Source organism: Hyposmocoma kahamanoa, unplaced genomic scaffold, assembly GCF_003589595.1.
Source record: "Hyposmocoma kahamanoa isolate Upper Pololo Valley unplaced genomic scaffold, ASM358959v1 100021, whole genome shotgun sequence".
NCBI classification, from domain to species: Eukaryota; Metazoa; Arthropoda; class Insecta; order Lepidoptera; family Cosmopterigidae; genus Hyposmocoma; species Hyposmocoma kahamanoa.
In genome coordinates this window covers 3355956-3372762 of record NW_020653200.1, presented here as the reverse complement: position 1 = coordinate 3372762, position 16807 = coordinate 3355956, and the positions used below count along the sequence as shown (strand labels likewise).

General features: G+C 35.5%; 1 protein-coding gene across 1 annotated transcript in view; it reads left to right on the top strand.

The window, feature by feature from the left end:
* LOC113227460 (neuralized-like protein 4) overlaps positions 1–16807 on the top strand; it is a 32834-nt gene that overhangs the window by 3189 nt on the left and 12838 nt on the right. Inside the window, exons 5-22 of the mRNA XM_026460400.1 lie at positions 423–564; positions 660–726; positions 1598–1730; positions 1920–2075; positions 2192–2332; positions 3881–3968; positions 4083–4185; positions 5612–5788; positions 6480–6570; positions 8042–8159; positions 8475–8583; positions 9245–9438; positions 10063–10248; positions 13773–13897; positions 14166–14278; positions 14749–14881; positions 15038–15179; positions 16212–16390. Of these exons, the coding sequence (XP_026316185.1) occupies positions 423–564; positions 660–726; positions 1598–1730; positions 1920–2075; positions 2192–2332; positions 3881–3968; positions 4083–4185; positions 5612–5788; positions 6480–6570; positions 8042–8159; positions 8475–8583; positions 9245–9438; positions 10063–10248; positions 13773–13897; positions 14166–14278; positions 14749–14881; positions 15038–15179; positions 16212–16390 (2397 nt within the window). The remainder of the gene's footprint in view (positions 1–422; positions 565–659; positions 727–1597; positions 1731–1919; positions 2076–2191; positions 2333–3880; positions 3969–4082; positions 4186–5611; positions 5789–6479; positions 6571–8041; positions 8160–8474; positions 8584–9244; positions 9439–10062; positions 10249–13772; positions 13898–14165; positions 14279–14748; positions 14882–15037; positions 15180–16211; positions 16391–16807) is intronic.

Sequence of the window (16807 nt, the reverse complement as noted above, 5' to 3'; positions counted from 1 at the left end):
TTTAAGTTAAAACTATAGTGAAACAAAAACTTTGTACTAAAGGTTATTACACAACTTCTGCGTACTTGGATGACAAAAATCCGCGGTAGTAAGCCATTTAGCTCATGGCGATAGTCTCGATCTCTGATGTTTGAAAACAAAAAATATATTGTAAATTTTGAATGTGTTTTTTATGTGATTTACAAATGTTATTTACAAAGAGCAACCCCTATAGTTTCTTGCTCATTCTTTTCAGGGGAATCTGAGTTTAATCAACGTGATGGTTTGAAGTGTAAGCGTACTTATGAAATAAAGATTATTTTGATTTCTAAATTCTGACATGTTATAGAATTGCCTCGTGAACACACTGTTATTTTGATTATTGTCTTTTGATACAACTGCATGAGGTTGTTTTTGTAATTGATCTACTAAACTCTTTGTAGATTGAGGAAGACCCAAATAATGATGACACACTGATATCCAGCGACATTGAAGGCGCTGGTATGCCACCTGAGAGTAACCCCTATCCCAAAGAGACAAGAGAGGTTTACATTCCTATGTCCTCAGATGCTGCTTGTGCTCTCGGTAATAGTCACTTTTATTTAGTGGAACATCTATTATAAAGTTAAAAATGTCACTTGAACTAAATAAAATTTATCTTATTTTATTTATTATTGCAGTGGCTCAAGATCGTTTGCGGTTTCACCCACGATGTGGCATATTAGTTAAGCTGTCAGCAAATAACAAGTAATAATATTATAAGGGTTTCATATACCTAAATTAAATAGAAGATTATTTTACAAGGGAGTAAAATAGTGTATTTACTGCACATGCGATGTATTGAACTTAAAAAACAGAATCGAAAAAAGTATTTTTTTCTGAGTGTTCAATCTTTGTATTAAGTAATAATTATAACAAACTAGTGGAGTAATTTCACAAAATAGAATGGAATATCAATTCAATAAAAATTTAATTAATACAGTGAATAGCGACATCTCTCGCCAGGACTGGTAGCTGTAAAGGTACTAACTGGGTGATAAATCTTTCATAGATTTCTCATAGATGGCGCTACGACTAAAAAGTCGTTGAAAAACCAAATACAAAGACACGACTCAAGCACATAGAAAAACTCGTGAGGACCGTTGGTTCGTTCCGTGGCTTAGTTGGTATAGCGTCTGCCACGGTATGCAAGAAGACGTCGGTTCGAATCCGACCGGATCGAAGGAATTTTTTCTGAGTGTTCGATCTTTGTATTAATAATTATAACCAACTAGTGGAGTAATTTCACAAAATAGAATTGAATATCAATTCAATAAAAATTTAATTAAAAAACAGAATTCTGAATCAGTTCATAAAGAAGAATTCCGAGCTTAGTTTAGAATTCAATCTATGTCACCCAAGATCAAAACAATTTCCCTAATAAATTAAACATTACCTAGTAGGCAAAAATAAAGATTTTACTCTCTCACTGGAGATGGATAGTGTCTGAGGATGTGGCATGAAAAATAGGTTAAGATATTGTAGAAACATTGCGAAGACACTATACTCGCTATACTCGCGGGATCATCAAATGACATGTAATGTAGTTGATTAAATGCCGTATAATGTTATTTGTCAGGTCTGCAGAGAGAGCGAGGCCGTTAGATGATTACAACAACGGAGTGGTGATGACGCATCGCCCTTTGTACGACAACGAGCTATTTGAGATACGTATCGATAGACTGGTGGACAAATGGAGTGGCAGCATAGAGGTTTGCTTTGTCAGACGTGTTTGTGGTTCGCTTATTGCAAAGTAACAATCCAATAACATGAGACCCAGAGATTAAATTGCTATGAGCTATTTTGCTATTTATTCTTTTTGTCATGGTAATTCAAGAGTTTTTATGTGCATATAGTGCAATATCTGTGATTAATCACCACTAACTAGAGTGGTATTTCAGGTGGGAGTAACAACACATAACCCTGCAACAATCCGATTCCCTTCTACAATGACTAACATGGATTCGGGTACTATTATGATGTCTGGTTGTAAAGTGCTACTCAATGGACACGGGACTTGTATGGAGTATGGAAACTTTAATTTGGATGAGTTAAGGGTATGCTAAATTATTAGATTTAATTGTTACTTTGAATCGGTTATGTGTGGTTTTTCCACACTTTTATGTACCTTGTAAATACAAGCAGAAATCAAAAATAAAAGCTTTGCTTTTAGGAAGGTGACACTGTTGGATTAATGAGGAAAGGTAATGGGAAGTTACATTACTTTATCAATGGTGTGGATCAAGGTGTCGCCACTGACAAGGTGGATCAAACTGTGTGGGCTGTTGTGGATTTATATGGGATGACTGTTAAAGTAAGCTTTATTTATTTACATCGTTCTTACAGGAATAAATGTAAGTCGTTGAGAAAACCACACCGTTCAAGTCGTAAATTGATGGTTTTTACTTACTCAAGTTAAAATATGAATATAATTGATAGAACTAACACGCATACAATTATTTGTTATCAATATCATATTAGTATCAATAGTTTAAAAACTCTTGTATACAATAATCAATAGAGCCCCCATTAGTAACAATAGTTTAAAAACTCTTGTATACAATACTACATGCAGTGTTTTCACTCTCTTTTTTTTTTTGAAATTTGAAATTACTTCAGTGTTTACTAAGCGACTATAAATAGATATTCTTTTCAACTTAAGTAGCGGCAGAGCTCCCTGTGAAAGAGTTCGTCCAGGGAAGTACTGCCACCTTACCTATTTCTGCCGCCAAGCAGTAATGTCATCATTACTGTGTTCCGGTTTTGAAGGGTAAGATTACTGGTGGAAATACAGGCACATGGGATTTGTAAACTTATGTCTCAGGATGACGGGTGCAGTGGCAGTGCCCCTCAGATCATTGCGATTTAAAGCTTTGAGTAGCACTGCAACGGTTATGGACAGGCGTGTAGCGTACCACCAGGCGCACGTCTATTATTCGTCCTCGTCGTCACTTGACGTTATAAAATAACTATATTTACCTTTTTGAGGGTAAAATGTAACTGCATTTTGAATCTAAAATTGAATTAGTAGCAGCCGAGCTCCTTGTGAAAGAGCAAACATTGCCACCTTGTATATTTCTGCCGCCAAGCAGTAGGTTGTAATTACAGGCACATGAGCTTTGTCAACATATGTCTCAGCTTATGACGACCAATTGTTATGGAAAGACGTGTTTACAACCAGGCGTTAGACTTGTTCGTCCCGTCTTGCTACCGTTGAAAAATATATTAAAGTGTCTGACTCATTTTGGTTTCTGTAGCACTTATAATTACTTTTCACTTCTCATGCTCTTAAAGTTCGCATTTATGCTGTGTGTAGGCTGCATAAAATAGGATTTTATGCTCTAGTGCATAAAATAAAATCGTCGTTTAGGATCGAAGCCATCGCCTGAACCAACAGCCACGCAACAGCAACTTTATAAAATAAAGTTATGCTTTTATTTTTGTAATCCCTGTTGTATTACAAAATTTAAAAAGTAGGCAATTGTAGTTCTAATAAGTTATAAAAAATAGAAATGCATAAAAAATAAAAACTTGTAAAATATAATAGAGCATTATGTAGTCCGACCTGAGTCACGGGTAGAAAATAATCTTTTATTTGTAATATTGCTGTTTAATTTTCTCCCAATCGTAGTGATAAGCAGAGTGTATAACTCGTTCATAAAACCCGTTTTACCCTCGACTTAAGTATCCACCATATACTCGTCTTGGGGAAAATGACGCGTTTTATGCACTTGTTGTACAATCTACTATATACGCCTCCCATACAACCATTTAATGTAAAAAGTAGTGGTTGCATTCCTCTTTTGTAATGTATGACACCACTTTTTTTCTTTTGTTTGACTTAAAACGGTTTTTCCTTAAGGTTTCAATAGTGGATCCCTGTGAGGATATGGATAGCAACATCAACAACCTGCCATTGCCAGTAGAAACGCCTGATCTTCCTGCTCCAAGTGAGTTTTGTGTAATGCTCATCATTATTATTACACGAAGGGTCCTTGCATAGCTTGCGCGAGCCGATTTTGCTTTTCCATTGTTATTATATATTGTTTAATCCTCTTTTACAGGCCGGTTTAGACCTAGAATAGATGAGGATAGCCTTTTATTTCATACGCTGCGTGATTCGAATGTTATTATTATTAATGATGGTAAGACTGCTCATAGGCCTAAGTAAGTATCATTGTTTGTTTATTTTCTATATTTACAAACATACACACACCGGGATATATATATAGAAGTGAGAATATATATGTATATATCATATAAATATTAACGTTTGTTTTTAAATATTTATTTAAGTATTGGACATAAAGTAGCAATTAAATTAACACCTCTTAACATCGAGTACAGCTATACTCAATCTTTATTGGAAAAAAATAAATTAAAGAATTAAAAAAATATATGGCAAAGTAAAAACGGTCAGAAAAAAAAACTAAATTTACAAGAACGCAAAATGGAATGGAACTATTCAACAGACCTTTATTAGTAGGAAATCAAAACAAATAAATTAAAAAAGACAGTATATGTTTTTTTCAAATTAGAACTAAAATTAAAAAAGTAAATAACTAAAAACAAGCATTATTTTGACGTTTTTAATACGGAATGCCGCTAAATGTGCTGGTGTGTGTAATATATTTGTATACCGTCACGACAGTTACCCAATGGTGTACGAAGAACCTATAGACCTTTCGCCTGATGCACTCTTGACATGCATGCTTCTATCGCTTACTCCATTTGTATCAATGTCTTCCTACACACACATTCATCGTGGTTACTTTCGGCCGGGCCTTTTTTAATGTAGCCCTTAATCAGGCTGAGCGTGACCTTTAAATTTACTTTTACACTTTATAGTGCAAGTCCATATCTGATCTTCTTTTTCATCCACACGTGTTCTATAGGTATTGTGCTTTTACTTTGCTGTATTGTCCATTCCTTCCTTGTGATCCAACGAGATATTTTACACCACAACGTACTAAAAGATATACCGTATATTAATCATACTATCATGATTGTTCCGCTATATTCAACATTAACTACCTTAAGGTTGGGATCAGAATGCCTCGATGAATAGCCAGCCACACGCGCGTTACTGACTCCATTGACCGCCTACTGAGATACATATTACAAAAAATAATAATTTTGTTAGGCTATTTTACATACTTCAGAAATAGATAAAAGGTAGGTACAGTCAGTGTCAAAATGATATTGGAGTAGTTTAAAAATGTGTTATTCAGATAACATTTTCTAAAAATTTAACTCGTCTCAAAAATGTTAATAAGACGAATTTCAGTTTCAGTAAAAAGAGCATCTTAAATATTTTTCGTGTAAGGTGAATTCATAAAATAATTGTCATTTTCGTGTCCTTATCCCAATGTTGATTTTTAGTAAGTGTTCAGATAATTAAGATTATGAACGCAATCCTGATTTCGATGCTGCCTGTACATATCATGTGGATAAAAGATTTATTGTGGTAACAATTGGCTTTTGGTTGTCAATAAAAAACAATTGATAATCAGCTATTACAAACAACCACTGTTAGTTAGAAAACGATTCTCTTCACCTGTACCTGCATACAACACGGTAGAATTTGTTCTAGTGCTTTCGAATACTTCAACAACGGCATAGTGATGACGAACCGCACTCTAAGAACGAACGAGTTGTTCCAAGTGCGTCTAGATCTCGTCATTCCCAAGTGGGCCGGAAGCATTGAAATTGGGGTCACGCAGCACTCCTCCTCAGACATACAGTTTCCATTCAAAATGAGCAATGCGAAGTTAGTATACTTACTTTATTCCTTATTGTTCTGCGGCTAAAAAGCCTGCCCGATTTTTGAAATGTTTAATTGCAATGTTTGTTTATTGAATTTTTATAATGTTTTACTACCATGATGTTCATATATTTCTTGTGAAAGTACGTCACTAGTTTGTTATTATTATGATACGAAGACGGAACAAAACTGAGAAATTTCTTTGATCTGACTGAACAGAACCAGGGTTTACATGCCATGTAGTCAGTCACCGGAGGAGAAGCGGGAAAAATTGTTTCGCTAGTTCAAAATGTTTAGAATTTACTATTAAGTAACGATCTTACAAAAAATATACGAGACACCTAAGGATTTTGTTTAAATAATGTAGTAATTTGTTTTACGATACGATGTACGTTATCCGATCATATAAAATCCAGAAACCATTCTAAAAAAGTCTAATTTAAGAATAAAATATGTAACTTTGTATGGAGATATTTTTATACGGAGATATTTCTCTTTGAGTACTACATAGAGCCTGTTAAATTTATTAAATTCACATTTAGCCCAAAATTTCTCTATAAATCTTGCTTATTTAAAATATCTTATCATCAGGTCGGTCGAATTAAATTTGACGCGCGAACTTTAAGTAGCGTGATTTGGTTATTATGAATATGTATAGTGGGAATGTCAAATCTTAAAATGTTGTTTTCCCTTTTAGATCCGGCACTTGGGCAATGACCGGTGAAGACATAATCAGAGATGGGACGATAATCATCCCACAATATGTTAGAAATCTTAACAGACTTATGGTAAGACTGAAAATTACAATTTCATTGCTGAATTTGACGTAAAGTTTGCAGATGGTAGGTTGCTAAAAAATCTGGGAGATTTGTTCTGAATATAATAACGCACATATTTATGGCCCCGCACTAGGGAAATCCTGTGTTGCGGGTGCCGTGGATACACATATAGGGTCGTATTCCAGAACTCTACTCAATGCTCAAGTCAGGATTTGAGTATGATTTAAAGCACTGGAAATATGACCCTAATGGCAAGGACTTGAATATGATTTCTGGAATACGACCCATAGACAACTACAAATTACACCCAAACTCACGAGAGATGTAAACTTAGGCCACACAAATATTTCTCCCGGCCCGGGAATCGAACCCGGGAGCTCTGTGTGGCAGACCAGCAGTTCAGTAGGAGTAGAGCTCCTTGTGAAAGAGTTCGTCCAGTGAAGTACTGCCACCTTTCTTATTTCTGCCGCCAAGCAGTAATGTGAGCATTACTGCGTTCCGGTTTAAAGGGCTAAGGGTGCTGGTGAAATTAAAGGCACATGAGACTTGTCAACTTATGTCTCAGGGTGACGGGCGCAGTGCCCATAGGATCTTTGCGATTTAATGCTCTGAATGGCACTGCTACGTTAAGGATAGACGAGTCGCTTACCAACAGGAGCATGACTTGTTCGTCCCGCCACTCGACTGATAACACATTGGTGAGATTGCACTGATGACAATGATTTTTTTATATTTTTTAAATTATTTAGTTAGGTTAAACTCGACATCATTGTCATTTATATAGATTATCAGCATTCTATATTTATTCCTTCAAACATTTGGTACTAAGGATAAATTGTATCTCTATGTGAGCTCTTTTTATAAAGAGCTCAATACACTACTCATTGTATATTATATAATTATATCCACTGTCTAGACATGAGAGTATGTAATCTCAAAGAGTCGTCTAAGTATAAAACCTATTGATTCTGAACACTGTTTATCAAGAACTATACCTGAAATTATTGCCTCAATAGGTAATACTAGTTTCTGTCCGCCATCTCGTTCTTATTTAATAAAATTTCAAACAAACCTGTCAAGTAATTAATTCTTTATGCTACAATATATGAAATGATTGTTATAGTATATTTCACAGATATACATCTATAGTATTTTTTAATATAAGATACTTATCGTTTGCTCAAGTACATTGGCGTAATTGAGTAACAAATACGATATCAAACTGCAATAAACGTTAATTTCGTTTTGACTGGCAATAAAGTTTCGGTAATTGATTCTTTATTCTACAATCTTTGAACTATCATATAAAATTATGATTATAATATTTTTTTAATATAAAATTCTTATCGTTTGCTCATGTTATTGTTTTTTTTCTTTTAGCTTTATTATTGGTAATTAATTTTGATTGGCTTTCTATTGATATAAACAGACTATTGATATATATTTCACATGTGATATGATGTGGGTGTTATGATGACAGGAGGGCGACACTGTGGGCGTGATGCGCAAAGAAATGGGCATTCTACACTTCTTTGTGAACGGAGTTGATCAGGGGCCGGCCGCGTTCAACATTCCTGAACACGTTTTTGGAATTATTGGTGAGTAATAATTTCGTATCATGAATAAACATTTACATTAGTCACGAACGAGGGTGTATACGTGATTGTAGATAAATTATAATAAAATGTATATTAAATTTAAATTTTCAAGTAATTTACACGAATTTTGGAAAGTTATGGTCGATTTTAATGGCTGTTTTAGTACTGTGTGCGTTTGATATAGAGTATCTTATGATCTGTTCTGGGTAACGTACACATGTATATTATTTTCATAAACTTACTTCTTTCATAATCTTGCTTTTTACTTGGTAATTTAATTTATGTATCTGTCTGAATAATAAATCGGTTGCACAGATCTGTACGGGCGTGTAGCCCAAGCAACCATCGTGGATTCGTACTCTCCACCACCAGTGTACTCTCCGGAGTCGCCGCTATCTACTGAGTCCAACGCGACCATTTACCCGTGAGTCTGAAGATTATTGTGATTTTGAGATACTATTACGCGGATAATTGAGCATATGGGGTCCCAAGCTATTTAACTAACTTTCCTTAAGTTCCAAATAATAACATTTTTTCTATGCAAAGCAGTTGTTTGATTTAGATTACATAAATTAAAGGTGTGCCTCGATCCAAAGCGGAATGTTCAAAAGTGCGCTTTAAGTGTTGTTTCGTACGTACGACATCGCATCATGCTTCGCTTATTCTCAGTGTTTTAAGCCCACGCGTTGAGAAGCCGCAATATATATTCTCCTAACAGAGGTTACACATGGCGGCTTTCAGCAGCGATACAAGCGCGCGTTTGTGAACTTACGACTTATATAGGCGGTTGCATCGATGCTAACGCGCGACTGCATCGATGCTAGCGCTTATGTTGAATCGCGCTTGTATCGCATTTGCATCGCGATTGTGTCGCAGCAAGGCAGACCATTAGCGACAGCATCGCTACTGTATCGCGACTGAATTGCTGCAGACGCGCTACTAAAAGTCACCGATTGTAACTGCTCTTAGACCAGAGTACTACAATGGGAGAAGCGCTAAACGTGAAGCCCTATAGATGTTAGTCAGGATTTTAGCATCACGGAGGTACGAAATGTGTGATAATATCTTATAAATGTTTCATACAGAGACATGTGTTTCCATCGGGTGCATGGTCGTAACGCGCGACTCAGTCGTAACCGGCTGACGGCGTCACGCGCCACCGTCTATTCGGAGTTCAACGACGCTGTACTCTTCAGCTCGCGGCCTCTACGCGAGTGTGACATGTTCGAACTTCGCATCGACAAAATGGTTGACTGCTGGATCGGCAGCCTTGAAATCGGTTTGTAAAAATGTTCTTGCAGTTACGACCTATTTAAACGTAAATACTTAACTTAAAGTAATAAAAATACAAAACACAAATGTAGATTTTAAGGCTATCGTGGATGGTCGAGTTCTTTTTATTTTCTATATATTTCGGAACGGTTACACGTTCCATGATGACGGGTTGACTGGTCAGCGACAGATCACAGCTTTAAGAGCTATCCCTAGAGTTTATTCTCAGGGGAATCATCCTTACGAATGAACGGTAGAGTTTAACCAATTTGACGATTTCAAGTATAATAATGCTTACGTATGAAATAAAGATTATTTCGGTTTTATTTGTTAAAAACAGACATATCTGTCTACCCTTTTTCGCTGTCGACGACCACCTTCATTTTTATTGCTTGTGGAGTTACCATTGTCACTCACTTTTATCCGACAAACCACACGCACTGACCTTGGAGCGTGTGACCTGTTTCAACATACTATATCAGGTTCAATTGTACAATTTGTTATGTGGCTTAAAAGTTCAGTTGCAGTTTTAAAGTGAAGTGTTGAAGTTTTGATATATAAAGGTAATATTTATCTATCGATTATAGTTCTGTACGAAATCATTTATGTTATAAAAATTATGATATATCAGGGGTAACTGCAATTCGCCCTGACGACCTGGAAGCTAACGGCGGGGTGGGCGCAGTGGCTGGGACGGCCACAGATCTAAACTGGGACACATACATCTTGAGCGGAGCCGCCATGATGAAAGACGGCGAGTGTGTCCGTAGCGGCTACCCCCTCGATCTCGACACGCTTACTGTTGGCAGTCGCGTCGGTAAGTTCAATTATCTCGTTAGCTTTAGGCCTGAAGATTTACTCAGAGTACAGTACAATAATCCGTTTCTTGTTATCCTGCGCCTACGTTGGCGATGTAGTGCATCTGTTATATTTGGTGTGAATAGAGAAGAAGACTTTAACCATATGCGAGTGAGCGAATCAGCCAATATTATAATAAATACAGTATACATATACTATATATTCTGTGAACTGGCAACCGGTACTACGTAAATTTTTACTACTTTTACGGGGTAAAGCAAAAACTCATTTATCTGATTTATGAAATAAAAATACGTAGTGTACAGACATACATGTGTAATAAAAATATTTAAAAACTACGTATTTTTATTTAATAAACCAGATGCTGTATAAATGATGCAAACAATTTTTTTCTTCCTCCTGTAAAGTATTTTAAGAGATACGTAAAATATATGTAAGGCATTGTAAATATTTGTTTTGGAACATAACACGATTTACCTTTTGATATTTTATTTTAAGGCTCGTTTACACTTGTCATGATTTCTTTAGCAACTAATTTCAACTTGGAGTACTTATGTACGAAAGCTACAATAATTATGACAACGATAAGTGTTCCTTAACTTGAACTTGACTCTCAACTTCAAATGGTCAGAAAGTTGAAGATGTGATGTCAAAATCAGAGTTGTGCTGCGTTCTAAAATAAATGCTAACAACATATTCAATTTTTAAAGTATTTTTAAAAAATCGTGTCCTTTTTTATCTCATTCGTCTGTCGAAGTGAATCTAAGCATAACTTTTCATGTGGACCCAATATAATTGTCTTAAAATAATATTTAACTCTGTACTACAAAGTAACATATTAACGTTTGTAGCCGCCAGACCCAAGTAGAAGATGATGAGGATCTCGACGAGCTTGTAAAATTAAAAGACGATTTAAGTTGACTGTAATATATTGGCAATAGGTAGCTGGTTTACAGGAGTAGTGCCATTAATCGCTAAACAGTGGTGGTTTCTTATAGAAGTACAGTCCAAAAGTGAACGTCTTTTTTAACCACACAAAAAGTTTGATAAATTGTGGTAGGGTGAAATAACATGTATGTGGTGTTAGTTGATTGGTTCATATTAGATGCCTACGGAATGTGCCCTTGGCGAGCATTTAGTTAGTGCATTGAAAGTTATATTAAATTTTATAACAAAAATTCTGTTGCGTTCGCAACAATGTTCATTATAAAGATAACCATAAAAAGAAAATGTTGCTTGAATGAACTTTCCCTGGTTAAAAAATATAAATCCCTGTATAATTAGAAACTGTCAAATCGAAGTAATAATGTATAAAGTAGAAATAAAATAGAAGCTTCATACTTGACAATGGCTTCTTATTAGGTCTTAGAGGATGGAAAAAAAACTAAAAGAAAGGAGCAGCCCTAACTACGGAATAAACGTGCATACCTAACAGAAATTAAACGAACAAATATGGCGTATTTCTTTAGTGTCGTACCATAATCTATCGATAAGTCATTATCGACAAGCAAAGTCATTATCGACAAGCAAAGTCATTATCGACATGCAAACATTTTATTAAAGTAGATCAATATCCATTTGGGAATATGTTAGGCTATATGGGAATATCCGGGAATGTCACATAAAATTTTGAATTTATTGTTTTCCGTTAATATTAAAAAAAATTGAATTTGAAAAGAAAAAAATTAATATTTGTAATTTGAGAGTATATATAAAAAAGAGAAAACTTTGAAATACAAATCTTATACATTTCCAACCTCAAGATTCATATTTTCATAGAGAAATTTTTAAACTGATTCCAAATAGTGTAAGCTTTTTGTATTTATGCATTGGTATACAATTAATATAATTGACTGATTTAAGTGAATATTTAATACTTCATTTAATTTTGGAAATAAATGAAAGTAGTAATATTATCAATAATAATATTATTAACATACGTTTATTTGCTTAAAACATGGTATAGCAGGAGATGTAACAAGAGACAGTGTTAGTATAAACATGTTTCGCATATATTAAATAGCATGCAAATGTCTGATTGTACAATGTCAATTGACTACTATTGGCCGAGCGCCGTTGATTTGTGCAGAAAAATGGACACTTCTCCGAAGTAAGACGTAGTCACGAGCGACTGCGAGTTGTGACAAGCTACATCAAACGAGCTCTATACACGTTAGTGCTCTCCTTCACTCGGTCAGCTAGGCGAGTGACGCCGAACGATGGCAAGTCAAGGCAAGGCAAGGCTAGGCAAGGATAGGCTGTCTATACGTTGGTATTGGCCTTCACCCGGCAGCGTTGAGACCAACATTGTCTTTGTATTGCTGGCTTTAAAAAATAGTAAAGTTTAGTATTAGAATTCCCGTGTTTGACACAGACCAATGTAATGCTATCTCTTTTGGCTTAAGACGGCACGCAAGAGTTAAACAAATACAATAACATGTTTATGTTTTCAATGTCGAAATGCATCATAACGTCTGATTTATATATGTCAACATAACATGTCTTTTAGTTTCCATAGTCTAAGAATTAGGTCGAGTATTACTTATTTTGACAGTAATTGTTTCTGACGGAGAACGTTAGTAGTGTATGGAACTTGGGCATTGTTGTTTATGTCACTTTTATAATAAATAATCTAATGGATTGCAATAATATTAATAATAATAATAATAAAATTGTTTATTGAATAACGTATTCTACAAATGAAAAACGAAAGACTAATTATACGAATAAATGTAAAATATAACACATATACCTGAACTAGGAGAATCCTGTATTTCAGGTAAAAAATACTAATTATACAGGTGATTATATGATATATACATATGATGATTAAATTATAAACAGAAAAATGTGTAAAATATAAAATAAAAATTAAACAATCAAATGCAAATCATATGCCTATTACGCTTAAATTAGACAACATTTATTTTGGGATAATTAATAAATTCTCTGTATCATCGTAGGACATATTTTGAAGGAATTCTTGGAGAATTTTCTTAACCTTTATGTAACAAAAATGATATATGGTCAGTTTGGCAATGGTAATGGTAAACTATTAATGGATTTATACCTAAATAAAAAAAAATTACTTGTTTATTTACAATGTACATACTATATAGGTCGTATATCGATAACCAAAAGAGTAACCCGTTATTTGTAAAATCAAGACTACAGTAGAACGTTTTCAAAGTAAAAACTTGATTTTCTGACGTAACATCTAAAATTTTCAGTAATAAGATAATATAAAAAGCTAATATCTGAAGGATATTAAGCATATTATACGTGTTATTCTCTCAAGTTTTTACTTTCAAAACCCTCTACTGTAAATTGTCGTGATTTTTACATATAACCGGTTATTCTTAGCTGTCGTCGATAAATGTATCTTCTGAACGCCCTTGTGTCTACAAGGGATTTCAGAAGATGTATGATTAACATTACGTCTTTATATTTCTAAAGAAAAACTAGTCCCTCAAAGGCTCGTCCTCTGAAGGGCCTTCATGTACTGAAGTTTTACATTTGTAGGCATGATGTGGCACGCGGATCGAAGTCTACACTACTACCTGGACGGTATGGACATGGGCAAGGCGTGGTACGTTCCACATCTCAACATATATGCCGTTGTTGATCTCTACGGGCAATGCACTCAGGTATTAAAAAAAACCGGTCTGGTACTCTTGGAAACACCCTCCCTGCATTAGATATCAAAAGTACACTTATTTACAAAGATACATCGTTCCTGTGAACCAAGTCAATAGCTTTCGAGTAAAATTTATAATTATTATGTGGATGGAAAACGCTATTGACTGACAAGCTCTTTTGAATGGGAAATTTTATTTAAGTTCCTATTTAGATTTTCGTGTTTGAATCAATCACCTGTTCCAGTCTTTTCGCAAAATGATTAAATTTTTATTTTAGGTAACGATATTGCAAAACGAAGAGAGGGCATTCAACTATAATGGTTGCACAAACTCTGACAACTCTCTGTTGAGCAATTCTCGTGCTATCGCATCGCCGCCACCTCCATATTGGTAAGCGAATCCTATACTCGAGTCTTTGACTGTCATTTTCATTGTAGGTCCCATTGCTGGACATGGGTCTGCTCTAAAGAGAAAGAGAAAGTGTTTTAGGCCATGCACTTCACACATTTTCCAAGGTCGTTTATGAATCTCCTTGGACATGCAATCATCTTAATATTTTCCTTCCTCTTTAGCCTCAGGCTAATTGCATTGATATCAAACGTTCAAATGTCATAGGCGCATGCTGCCACAGGGATTCTCTGTCGAATTCACAATTCGACAACTAAAGAAGAAGCATTTATTCTCTCGTTGAGCGATCACCATTTGATGCTCACCACAACAAATCTTGCGAATTTCTTACATTAGACAAATAAATAATTCAGGATTTTAATTTCAATTTATATTATTTATTTCTTGCTAGATTTTAATTTTAATTTATAAATAAAGCCTGCAATAAACTGTTTCCAACTTTAAATTTATAGGAGTTTCTCCGAGTATTGTGGTGACAACATTTGTCTGATGCACGATTACTCCTACGCGCGACGATTGACTTGTGACCCAATGGGTGCAATTTGCTTCAGTTCCGCTCATCTTGCCGTTGGAGAAATATTTGAGGTTAGTTCGTCCAAAATGCCTTTAGTTATGATCTTAAATTAAATAACTGGGATCAACCCAAGTATTACTATAATAAATATTTCAAATGTCAAATATCTTGAAGTTTTCTGAAACGTATCCAGTTATGTAGCAGCCATTTCACTCGTGTTGGCACAGGTAAAGATAACGGAGTGCAAGTACGGCTACTCGGGCAGTTTCCGCATGGGTGTGACGGACATAAACATTCTGAACGCGCATGTGAACCGAAGTTTTCCACCTTCAGTAGCCTGCCTGCCGCATTACACAGCGTACATCGATGGTATTACAAGCAATTTTTTACTGGCTAATATTGGTCCCACATACATGTTTACTTACATTTAAAAGGGGTAAAGACAATCGATTATTTAAAAAAAAATGCAAACATGTAATCGTCAATGGAAGTATGGTTAGAACTTTTCGTTACTCCCAATGACAGGGCAGAGGGTGCGTTCAATCAAAAGTCAATCCGAAGCTTTGTCCCTGACATGTTGTCCTCTCACCTAGTAGATGTCTAATTATTTTAAAACTAACGCTTTTAGTAGTAGAAGAGCTCCTCGCGAAAGAGCTCGTCCAGGAAAGTGTTGCCACCTTACATACATATTTCCGTCGCCAAGCAGTAATGTGAGCAATAATGCGTTCTGAGTTTGACGGGTAAGAGTGCCATTGATATTACAGGCACATGGGACTTGTGTCTCAGGGTGACTGGCGCAGGGACAGTGCCCCTCAGATCTTTGTGATTTAATGCTCTGAGTGGCATTGCAACTGATAGGGACTGGCGTGTCGCTTACTTGTTTGTCATTTGTATGATAAAAAGAAAACTAGCTTAAGTACGTTCTTTACTAACAAATATGGGCTGTGAATGTCTCAAATAAGTGGGAACCAAGTAAAATCAGTGTGGTACGCATCTATGTTGACGGTGTGCTGCAATGAGAACCGGCCTTACCATAAACTCTTATTACAGTTCAGTATAGGTTCGTAACGACAAAAAAGCGGGATGGTGATATACACTTCATGTAGCGGTGTCTCACTACGATTCATTTTAGGCCCTAAACTGAATCGTAATAAGAGTTCATGTTAAAGCCCCATTTTGTTTTCTTTTAGTTTCGCTTTATTTGAAAGTTCTTAAAATTACAGCTTTTAGTAAGGTAATGTAGGGAATTTGTTATTATTATTTCGCGCGCTTAAATTATTTTCATGTCTTTCCCACGACCTAAATTTTATATCGCGATTTATTATACATATATTTAGAGATTTCAGTTTTATATATTGTAATCTTCATTAGCATTCGTTATAAATGAATATTTTTCAACAGGAAAGTACATAAAATATTCGAAGCCGGGTGCTCGCGAGCAGGAGTTGCGTTCTTTCGTGCCGTCGTTCGAGTGGCTAAGGCCCGGCGACCGCATTGGTCTCAAAAAGACCAATGATTCTCGCGTACTTGTCTATTTTAACTCTGAGTGCCTAGACGTCAGCTTTGAAAACGTGCCTGATGTGAGTATATATAGCTTATTGATATTATTATTCCGTTGTAGGTTTTGTAACACAATGTGTAAGTTCAGGTGACCTACGGGTTCGCTTAATTGTTTATGCCTAATAGTTGCGTCATTGTCGAATGCATTACATTGTGTCTTATCCTGACTAGTTAGTAGTAGTATTTGACATTTTTGTAGTAGCCAAATAAAGATTGTGATTTTACTTTTAACTTCCCTAAAGCCCCACATAGGAAGAGACTTGTGCGTGGTATTGCAGACGCGTTCATAGTGCATGGATTCAATGCATAGCGAAAAATGGATAGGGCCGGTTTGTGGCGATGGGTTGACATTCTGTAACTGGTTAAATATCAATATGAAAAGAGCGGGGTCGTGTATGGCTATCCGTGGCCATCGGCTTTGCGAGGAAATCCATAAA